The sequence below is a fragment of the Mytilus trossulus genome, chromosome 6, assembly GCF_036588685.1.
Source record: "Mytilus trossulus isolate FHL-02 chromosome 6, PNRI_Mtr1.1.1.hap1, whole genome shotgun sequence".
NCBI lineage: Eukaryota > Metazoa > Mollusca > Bivalvia > Mytilida > Mytilidae > Mytilus > Mytilus trossulus.
Window position 1 is genome coordinate 18,594,382 of NC_086378.1, and position 11,561 is coordinate 18,605,942.

Here is an 11,561-nt window from a genome sequence, read left to right on the forward strand (position 1 = left end):
TCAACGCAAAGTAGTGTAATTCAAACCGAAATTATCATCTATCTGTATTTGTCGCCAAAATATAAAATTATTGCATATATATATAACTTTAATTTCAAATGATTTGAGAAATTGTGTATATATACATGTATAACGTGATTATGTTTAACCTTACTGATATATTAAAAAGGTGACTTATAGGTCCAATGGGCCGGGTGTAACTTTGACTATAAACTTTGTAATTGTATTATATTTATGTTCACAAGTCACTATAATAAACAAATTACTTACTTACTTACTTACTTACTATATGTTTTTTTTCAGATGTATTATCATCACAAGGTTCAATATCAGCCCAAGCCAAGCCAAGGATCGAGGGCTGATATTGGCAGACGGCTGAGAATCATCTGATATTAAAAGTGACATGCCTTTTGATCTTTTTACCGTATGATTGAACAAGCATAAACATTACTTATTTATATACAGTAACTTACTCTTTTAAATGGCTCTAATGTAGAAGTTCAAAAAGTGAAAAGCTTATGGGCGTCGGACCCCAAATGTAAAACAATGAAATATGTCTATTATATGCCTGAACAGAGTGGAAAAACAATAGAATAATATCATATATCTTCATATTGACGATTAAAAAAAAAATCAACAAAACATAATGAACACGGTCTGGAAAGCACCAATCCAGAAAATATGGAATTTACGTAAATTTAATGCTATAAAGTTAACGCAGTTTTTATCAGACTGTAAACATGATAAGTTATTTGGTTACTTATATGGTAAGCTAAACTGTCACATGTCGTTTCAAGTTAGAAGCAATTTACCTATCAGTTTGTATGAATAAATTACACTTTATGTAAACTATGAAAAAAGGACCTTCTAAATTTAATTTAACAGCTTGAATAGTTTAAAATCAATAGCATTGATATTAAAATCCGGAAATCCGGAATTGTTCTCAAAGGAAATAAAATTTTCACATGACAGTTGTACCTACAGTGGCATCATACTAATAAAGGGAAGTTTTAACCAAACATTTTCAGTTAATATTGTGTTACAAATAGCTGAGCACCAAAGGCAAAGGTACATATTTATATGGTACAGGTAAGCAATGTTTCTGCAGTCGGATACCGATAATCATAAAGTCATAAATACTACCTGATTGAACAGAGTTCATTAAATAGGACATTCGTATAGTACAACCATATCAGTAAATTAACTTTGTCTCAATATTTCACTTCAATACTATTTGTATTCAATATAACACTTAAGGTCAAGTAACAGTAAATGGGCTATGTCACAGATTTCAGTAAACTTTTGCATACAACTCTGGCTCGATGAACTTCAACTGAAAATCGAAAATATAATACATTTATCTCAATTATCGTTTGAAATATTACTGATTGAATTCTTACAAAATGTGTGAACATTTGTATAGAAAGCACATAAAATCGGCGAAAACCCTTGTAAAATTTGTCTAAAAATCGCCAAATCTCTAATTCTACTCCATAGATTTTTCTTAAAAAACTATATGTTGTTGATACATAAATTTCCGTTATAATGATGCAAAATAAAGATAGGGTCACCGACTTCGTGTTTACGGTATACTCATTCAAAGTTGCGTTCTTTGTGAAAAAATCCAACAAAACGTCGAAATAATCGTAACGTTATCGCGTTGCAGGCCGTAAAACGTTGATTTTTGACGTTTTTCACTACCAACAAGGTAACAAATTGATTATTAGACAGAAAAGGAAGTCGGTGACCCTATGATTATTTTATATCATTAACACAGAAATTTATGTGTCAACAATATATAGTTTTTTAAAGAAAAATCTATGGAGTAGAATTAGGGATTTGGCGATTTTAAGACAAATTTTAGAAGGTTTTTTGCCGATGTTATGTGCTTTCTATACAAATATTCACCCATATTAAAAGAAATCAATCTGCAATTTTTCAGATAATAAAAGAGATAAAAGTATTATTTTTTTCGATTTTCAGTTGTAGTTCAACGATCCAAGGTTGTATGCAAAATTTTAGCAAAATTTGCGACATAGCCCATTTACTGTTCCTTGACCTTAAGTATGACTACATACTATAGTCGTTGTTAAGCAAACTCATTGTTAATTATTGTGTACCCCGTTTTGGCTCATATAAACAATAATATTGAAACATTTGATATACCAATATGTAATATTCACCACTGGACGTAAAGACAATATGTAGTCTGTATCTAAATGCAGATACAGAAACATGTTTGATTGTTGTATGCTGAAAGCCCATGCAGTGTTAATAAATTCATGCAAGACGAGAGAAAATTAACGATTAATACAGAAAGGTAGCCCGTTTGCAAATTAGGTGCCCTTTAAAATAAAATATCAGATAAAAACGTTGAATGCAAACGAAGTGATGAACATACGAAGTCTTATATGATAGGACTAGATGAATAGGGACAAACAGATAAATAGGGGACAGATATTTTGCCCTACAACGAACCATCTACAGACCAATCAAAGGATAATTGTTGTTTCAGGTTTTATCACGCAGTCCACCAAATAATGCTCCGACCATTTATGTTTTGTGGGAATATTTTTTTTTTTGTTATTCAAAATAGAGAAAAAATGTTTCACGAGGTTGGACTATACCGTTGAAATGTCATGTGCTATTGTTGAAATTTAAAATGTACTTTACTGGAACTGGGCTGTTTAGATAGTGGTCTGATTGGCTTACGAAAACGAAAAATTCAAAAAGACATACATTAAAAATGAATACTTTAATATGATTAAAATTTGAACATAAACAAATAAATTATGCGTCATTACAGAACGATTTTCTTTTAAAATACTATTTTTGTAAACTGTAGATGAAATGAAGTCATGTTTAGTAATTGGAGCATCACGTGGCATCGGACGACAGATAGCCTTAACATTTTCAGCTAGTGGCTACAAAGTAGGCGTTGCTGCAAAAACAACAGAAAGTACTGACAAATTGCCAGGATCTATTCATACAGTTGTACAAGAAATCAAGTCCACAGGTGGGACAGCAATACCAATACAGTGTGACGTTAGAAGTGAAAATGAAATCAAATCTGCTGTAGAAACTTGTATAGAAAGGTATACATGAAGGCTCACTGAACATTAGAACAAAATGTGATCGCAGTGGCGGATCGAGACATTTTCATAATTGGGAGACCTCTCTGGTCACTCTGCTGTGATTCCCTATAAAACATACCAAAATGTTCTCACAAAATTCTGCCTGACCCCTTTTAGGTCGCCTTTTGGAATGTTAAATGAAATAATTTGCGTGCAGTTGTCTGTCTATCAAATATTCTGAAAACTGATTGCATATATAGAAGCAATAATCTTGCCCCCTTCCGATCATTTCTGTATTTATAATGTTTGTTAATAGACTGTTGCAGGAAAGGATCGTTCCATCTGGTAGACTGTATATATATATATATAAAATGACTGAATAAATAGTCAACGATAAATATCATAACACCAAATCACCTACACTGTATATATATAAATGAGGACCCGTACATTTTATATGGCTTTCCAAATACCGTTTCGATCCCTAACATCATTGAAGAGACATTTATTGTCGAAATCCGGATCTGGTGTACTAAAAAGATATTGACACATTATGTCTTTGATTCTATGATAGAACCTATCTTACTGTATGGTTCTGAAGTTTGGGGCTTTAAAAACCTGAAAATTATCGAAAAAACTCACTTGAAATTCTGCAAAAGGGCGCTGAAAGTTAGAAACACTACGCCTAATTTTATGGTGTACGGAGAATTGGGTAGATTTCCTCTTGAAATAAAGGTGAAAATTAGAATGATTATATATTGGTGTAAAATTGTAAATAATGAATCAAAACTATGCAGTTTATTGTAAAGACTGATGCTTGGTTTAAGGCCTAAATCTAAATACACCTTTAAATGGGTAAATTGTATAGAAGCAATATTAAACGATACTGGCATTGGATATATTTTTGCCAATCAAACAGGCTACTGTGATAAAATGTACTTAAAACAGATACTTTGTGATCAATTTGTACAACAGTGGTTTAGTAATATTGAAAATTCATCAAGAGGTCAATTCTACTCAATATTTAAAAAATATTTTACTTTAGAAACATATCTGCTAAAACTTCCCGAATATTGCAGGCTTTGGATCACACACTTTAGGTGTTCAAATCTGCGTCTGCCTATAGAAACAGGCAGATGGCAAAATATTCCGAGGCATGATAGAATATGTACTTTGTGTAAGAGTAATATTGGTGATGAATTTCATTTGCTATTTCAGTGTACTTATCAAAATATTGTTGTATTAAGGGAAAAGTTTCTGCCAAGCTATTACACAGTGAACCCTAATTATAAAAAAATGGAAGGTCTTCTTTCAATATGTAATGTACAACTGTATAAACGTCTTTCTGTATTTATCAAAAACATTGTAAATATGTTCTGAAAATGTTAAAAAAAACCATGTTGTATGTTATTGTTATATCTTTATACTATGTCATTGATACCACATAATTACTTCGTCATGTTTATATAATGCTATTATGTATGACCTCATGTTACACATGTATCTGTGTCTGAGTGTTCAAATAAAATCTTGAAATCTTGGAATAACATCGTGGCCACAAGTTAATTGTTTTCTGCTTAGTATTAAATTTATATTAAAAAAATCGTATTAACAGCAGTGATGGTGATATGTGGATATGTACATAATGTATATAAAACTCGTCTAAACATCAACCCAACAATGTTAGATCTGCAAATTTGCTTTCGCAATTTTTTTGTTCTTCACTCGCCGGGATTCGCGAACCCATGCTACTGAGATATCGCGAACCCATGCTACTGAGATATCGCGTGACACCAAATCGCCTGCACTGCAACCGGTTCGCTAGACCACACGACCACCTGGGCTTCTCAAAAATGAAGCTTCCAGTGGCCGAGTGTTTCCTTTCCACGTCAGTTTTAATCTAGCGTCGTATTACAGCACATGATATATATGGCATGGAGATGTTGTTATAACATCTCCATGGCTTATATATCATTCATCGCTTAAACTGATCTTCATTAGATTATGACAAAAGTTGAAATACTTTTAACCATTGAATAACCGCAGATTTTTTTCTATATCCAGATTTGGTGACTTGGATGTAGCTATTTATAATGCTGGTGCAATAACATGGGACACGGTAAAGGATACACCTCTCAAACGTTATGATTTGATGCAAAGTGTGAATGTCCGCGGAGCCTATTGTATGGTGCAAGAAATTCTTCCGCGATTTCTTGAGAGAAAGAAAGGGAAAATTATTATGGTATCACCACCCATATATAATAGGTACAGTTAATATATATTTAATAAACTAACTATTACTATATGTAGCATTAAAAAACAACAAATCACTTAATAAAATGACAATACGAAGACGCTGGACTTTGGAATAATTGCCAATAAGACAACTATCACCCGAGACGTTATGATGTGATCCCTGTTTTCATGGTGTCATGTCTACTATTGGATATGGATGTCTTATGTCTTCATTTGGTACAATCCGTACTAAATCGTCGAAAAATCTGTACTCAATCGTCCACAAAATCTGTACTAAATCGTCGACAAAATCTGTACTCAATCGTCCACAAAATCCGTACTAAATCGTCGTCAAAATCCGTACTCAATCGTCGTCAAAATCTGTACGCAATCGTCGAAAAATCTGTACTCAAATGTCGACAAAATCTGTACTAATTCGTCGAAAAAAATCGTACTCAATCGTCGACAAAAATCTGTACGCAATCGTCGACAAAATCTGTACTCAATCGTCGTCAAAATCCGTACTAAATCGTCGACAAAATCTGTACGCAATCGTTGAAAAATCTGTACTCAATTGTCGACAAAATCTGTACTCATTCGTCGAAAAATCTGTACTCAATCGTCGACAAAATCTGTACGCAATCGTCGAACAATCTGTACTCAATTGTCGACATAATCTGTACTCTTTCGTCGAAAAAATCTGTACTCAATCGTCGAAAAAATCTGTACTCAATCATCGAAAAAATCTGTACTCAATCGTCGAAAAAATCAAACATTCAGGGATCTAATCAATCTGAAACAAAATTTAAATGCCACTTCCAACCACTATGAGAAAATAACTTAGCAATGTTAGGTATATAACTATCGCATGACATAACTGATTTCTTAATATTTAGTATTGCAAAATTTCTGAAATAGTTCAATATTGCATGAATATCTTCAAAAACATTCATACTAGTATATAAAATAAGTAGGATTTTTTTAGGTTTTTTAAAGGCAAGACACCTTATGCTATAACTAAAGTAGGAATGACTGTACTTGTACATGGGTTAGCCAACGAACTGAAAGATACAGGTATGTATATGTGTTTATTAACAATTTTTTGTCGTAGTCAGGTGTTTTTCTTAGTACCCTTTAAGATACTTGTATACATCATGTACATGTAAAATAGATTATTTTATTGTGTTATGTACTATCCTTGACAATGTTGAAATTATAATTGCAACAATAAAAAACCTTTCAACTTTAAGCTTTCCCTTAGGGTTAAAATTCCTTCTCTGAAATCACGGGATTTACTCTAGAAACATAACTGTGCGACTATCAGACTTAGGGTGTCTTTTTAAATCACAAAGAAACAGATTTTTAATTCAAACCGTTAAAACCGTCCCGTGACAACTAAATACTTTGCTCCGAGTGAGCTACCCAATTTTGCTTTAGCATGACCATTGCAGGTATAGTATTAAGAGCGGGTAATTTTTAGACATTTGAAACTTTAGATTATATTAAGTTTAGAAATAAGCAACTTGATCTTTATATTTTTGATAATGTATTTAGGAGTCTCTATTTCTACTCTGTGGCCGGCAACAGGAATTAAAAGTTTTGTCACAGAAAAAATGAACCTACCAGACAAGTTGATGAGGAAACCAGAAATATTTGCTGATGCAATGATTACACTAGCTAATGAACAATCAGACAAGTATGTGATTTTGTTTAAATTGGACTTTTTAAAAATATTTAAAGTCTGGCTTAGTAACATACATTCATATTCTTTTTCTTTTTGGTCTTCAAGGCTAATTAATTAATTTTCTAGGTATACACGGAGGTGACAATACACAAAGGTCGAGTTTGACCATATACATGTACAGGTACTAAATATGGGCGCATTGCATTCAAAAAACTGTACAATTATCAAAAGTCTCATACCTTTTACCTGTATTTACCTGCAAATTGGCGTAAATGAAAGGTTTTATGTTTTGGGCAAATGAAATTTTGTTTTTTTTGGCGCAAATGAAATGTCAATTGGCGCAAAAGCAAAGCACGTCTAAATATGACTGATTAGTAAACACAAATTTACTAGTTATCGGATAACTGTTTAAAGTATTTTTAATCCAAATATATAAGAAAAAAATATTTTAAAGAGAAATACTTTCACATTATTACAAAAAAATAAAACCATACAACAGTTTCACAAGACATGTTTCTTATTATTTTGGAGGGTATATCAATTTTAAATCGTTTGAGTTTTAAAATTTCCGAGGGAAATCATGCAAATGCAAAACAAAGATTTTTTTCTGACTAATTCAGCATAATACTAAGAGTTATCTTTCTTTGTACTGATCTTATATAGATATAGGAAGATGTGCTGTGAGAGACAACTCTCCATCCAAATAACATGCATGGTTCAGGAATTGTAATTGATTTAATAATTATACTTCGAGTTATTCCTCTTTCGTCAATAAAAGTGCATAAAGGCCCATAGGTTGACAGCAAAAATACAACAATATCTGTATTTTAGACATGAAATGGTACTTGCAAATGTCCAGTTGATGAATTTGACATAATTACGTTACATGTTACTTTAAGTTTGGTCAGCATTTACATTTGTTGGAAAGTCACATTTATTTACCTTACAATTGGTAGTATATAAGCTATGAAATATACTGTCTCATCTACCCTTATGATATACACTAATACGAGTATAAATAATTTGTACAAGATAAACAAAAAGAGAGAAATCGGAAAATAACTACCTAAGATTAACCATAACAAATAATTTCCCAGTAATAAATATGATACATTAAAACAGAGATCAACACGTACGTTTGGTCTGATCGATAGATGTTCCATTGGCTATAATACCTCATTTTATTTTTATGAACTCAAATGAGACAAATAAAAAGTCGTGAGTGAAAAATGGATGGGGATAACACAGAACACAAATAGATCGTATAAACATTAAGAACGCTTATAACACTCACACACAGCATCCTTGCACCATGAACACATTTCCTCTCGCATTGGGGAGTGAACCATGGTCCAAGGTTATACTGATTGACACTACGAAAAAGCAAAATAAGATTTTCGTAAAAAAAAATACTTATCTTTAAACTAATCTACCAAGAAATGATTTTCATACATGTCTAGGTTTTATTTCTTAATATTTGTACTAGCAAATTCAAGTATCAACAATCCCACAATCACCGCTTTTCCTGTAACTTCGATAAATATTGAATATTTTAATGTTTTTCATTCTTCATACTATATTATCTTTGATTTAAAAAAAATATTTTTTAAACCTTATTTGGAAAAGTTCTAAAAACACCAGGAATTTGTCAGTATTTACGTATAATGGTATTTGAAAAATAATGAAACAGCGGTATAATATGTCAAACGACGAATTACTGTATTAAACATTCTTCTTCTTAAAAGTACTTATACCAAATTATGAAAATGACATGCCAATGATTCTAAGTGTTTGCTTGTCTTGTTTGCAGGTGTTTTTTTGCGCTTCCGGTGAAACAAAAACTCTCATTTGTTATTTCTTTTTCTTATCAAGCATACATCAATTTATAAACTAAAAATTTCAATCCGAGTGTATCTTATGTTGCAGATACAATGGACAAGCACTGATTGATGAAGATCTGTTACGTTCTGTAGGTGTTACCGACTTCTCAAAATACAGATGCGACCCCGGACATGAACCGGAACGAATGATGCCTCGACAGTTCCCATCGTTAAAAGTAGACGAAGAGAATTATGATGTTTTTCCAAAGCTATGATTCAAGATTACATTTTTTCTATCTTTAATTTCGGCCATGTGTAGATAAAATGCTAACATTGTTTTGTGGGCAGAAGTTCACAGGTTGGAGGCTAGAATAATTTGAATGATAATATGACACCTGGTTGGTCAATTTTACCGTGCCATCACGTCTTGGTGTTCAGGAGTAAATGAGCTAAAAAGCAAAAATGTGATAAGAAACAACGATAATTAGAAAACAACTTTAATGTAACAATAAAAATAAATTCCTTGTGATTAAAAGTCGATATATTATAAGATTTTATACTTGTTTTATTTGAGAAGATTTCTTCTTTGCCATCACTTATTTTCCGCTGAAATTCGGTTGTAGTTATAAAGCCCTCGTCTTTATGAATTCATAAGAACTGCATGTAGTTTTGTTGTACTAGTATACTAATTTGACAACCATTCATGACATACATGTACATCAATAAAAGTAAAATCACAAAAATACCGAACGCCGAGAAAAAATCAAAACGGAAAGTCCCTAATCAAAGGCAAAATCAAAAGTTCAAAAAACATCAATCGAATGGATACAAACCGTCAAACCAATCGACATTAAGCCACGTTTGGCTGTGATGCTTCTAATATTGATTTAATTTGTAGTCAACTTTCATAGAAAAAATATTTTGCCGAGTTTGGAGAGATCGAGAATGACATATTTTTAGGAGGGGAATTTTCACGTTCAACTGCAATACGCGCATCTCATAGTACTTAGAATGCAGTGCAATCTATCAAATTAATACTTAGTTATTGTTGCTACATTGCTAAACACCGACTAATTTTATAGCAGCTCTGTTATTAACAGAAGAGACAACCCAATTCAGCACTCTTATGTGCTTAGGCTTCAACATAATAAGCTAAATAGCAAAGTACATGTAATATATCTACCTTTACCAGATTAGGAAACTAAATATTCAAAATCAGTGTCATTGTCTCTCAAGTTAAGTTTATATAGAGAAATATATACTAGTATTCCTGTTTTAACCTATAAATACATAGATATAGGAAGATGTGGTGTGAGTGCCAATGAGAAAACTCTCCATCCAAATAATAATTTAAAAAGTAAACCATTATAGGTTAAAGTACGGTCTTCAACACGGAGCCTTGGCTCACACCGAACAACAAGCTATAAAGGGCCCCAAAATTACTAGTGTAAAACCATTCAAACGGGAAAACCAACGGTCTAATCTATATAAACAAAACGAGAAACGAGAAACACGTACATATTACATAAACAAACGACAACTACTGTACATCAGATTCCTGACTTAGGATAGGTGCAAACATTTACATGCCTTGATGGTGTTTTGTTTATCTTATTGGGTCACTAACTTACTTTGTCAATGGTGTATTCCTTACGTAGTCATTTCTTCGGTATATATAGGACTGTGCTGTTATTCGTAAGGTTTTTTTATATAAATAACAGGGTGTGATCAAACTTATATGGGATTAAGAAAGTTCTTAAAAAGTGATCAAACTTATTATGTGCATTACCAGATATGGGATTAAGAAAGTTCTACTGTCCAAGTTAATTCAAATGATTGCATAACCAAAACCAAATGAACGTCAGTATAAAAAACAAAGCAGTGCTGAACAACATACCAACTACTGTTTCCATTGAGTATCTTTGATTGAGTGAATCGAAATATATTGTTTATTTTGTAGTTTGAATTTAGAAGATAAACATATTTTAAAATCATTTCTGATTTTTTAGTGCACAGTGGAGGCATCCATTGAATTTTGGTATCGACCTGGCAGTTTCAATATACATTTTCATCAACATTTTAATTTCTTACCACAAATCTGAAAAGTAAAGCGGAGTAAATTAACAGAATATTAACAAAACAATCAGTAGAAGGAAAAGTACAGCGCAGTAGTCAAAACAGAAATTATACTGTTGAGAATAGAGAATAGTAACAGTACAGCAATTCCACATTTTGTCAAATGAAAAATTTATGTGAAACGGGCAATTAGACAATCAAATCGCTAGGAGAAACATCGAAATAGAGAAAGATGCGAAACTAATCACTAAAGCGAAACATGGTTTGTTAAGTACGCAAATCGAACAAGCATTTTGTTTTAAAACGGGTTATTGAAACTTTGGGAGAAGCTAATGATTTTATAACACTGATTAATGGTAGCTTAACTTATATTGCAAATTGTTTCGTCTATATCCAGAACTAGATTATAGCACGAGGTATACATGTACTACTATGTAAAAGATAAAGTCTACAAATTAAGAGTGAATGAATTGCACCGACTTTCATTAGAAAGGATTTCTAATTTGTAAAAACAAATAAGTTTAATCTGACAAGATTATCGTTAGCTAATTAATCTATTTATCTAATTAACGAAGAAGAACGATCCTTAACCCTGCCAACTTTTTCATTTGGCACATCGTAAGAAACACCTCTCGATAAAAACGGTTGTAATCTAATTTTATCATACTTCGA

The 11,561-nt window shown here is 32.1% G+C and overlaps 1 protein-coding gene across 2 annotated transcripts; it reads left to right on the forward strand.

The window, feature by feature from the left end:
• Positions 1 to 953: 953 nt before the first annotated feature.
• Positions 954 to 9,363, forward strand: LOC134723244 (hydroxysteroid dehydrogenase-like protein 2). 2 transcript variants are annotated; one of them, XM_063586867.1, is made up of 6 exons: positions 954 to 1,068; positions 2,846 to 3,095; positions 5,139 to 5,339; positions 6,295 to 6,383; positions 6,864 to 7,005; positions 8,920 to 9,363. In XM_063586867.1, the coding sequence occupies exons 2-6, from the start codon at positions 2,851 to 2,853 to the stop codon at positions 9,086 to 9,088; spliced, it is 846 nt and encodes a 281-aa protein (XP_063442937.1). In that variant the 5' UTR covers positions 954 to 1,068; positions 2,846 to 2,850; the 3' UTR covers positions 9,089 to 9,363. The 2 variants fall into 2 exon arrangements, with proteins under 2 accessions (XP_063442937.1, XP_063442936.1); XM_063586866.1 differs by having other exon boundaries at positions 961 to 1,089.
• Positions 9,364 to 11,561: the final 2,198 nt, after the last annotated feature.

Excerpts from the sequence above, each read along its gene's own strand:
- LOC134723244 (XM_063586867.1), top strand. The coding sequence starts at position 2,851 with ATGAAGTCATGTTTAGTAATTGGAGCATCACGTGGCATCGGACGACAG. Across the intron at positions 6,384-6,863 it reads CAACGAACTGAAAGATACAG|GAGTCTCTATTTCTACTCTG; the intron begins GTATGTATATGT and ends TAATGTATTTAG. Across the intron at positions 7,006-8,919 it reads GCTAATGAACAATCAGACAA|ATACAATGGACAAGCACTGA; the intron begins GTATGTGATTTT and ends CTTATGTTGCAG.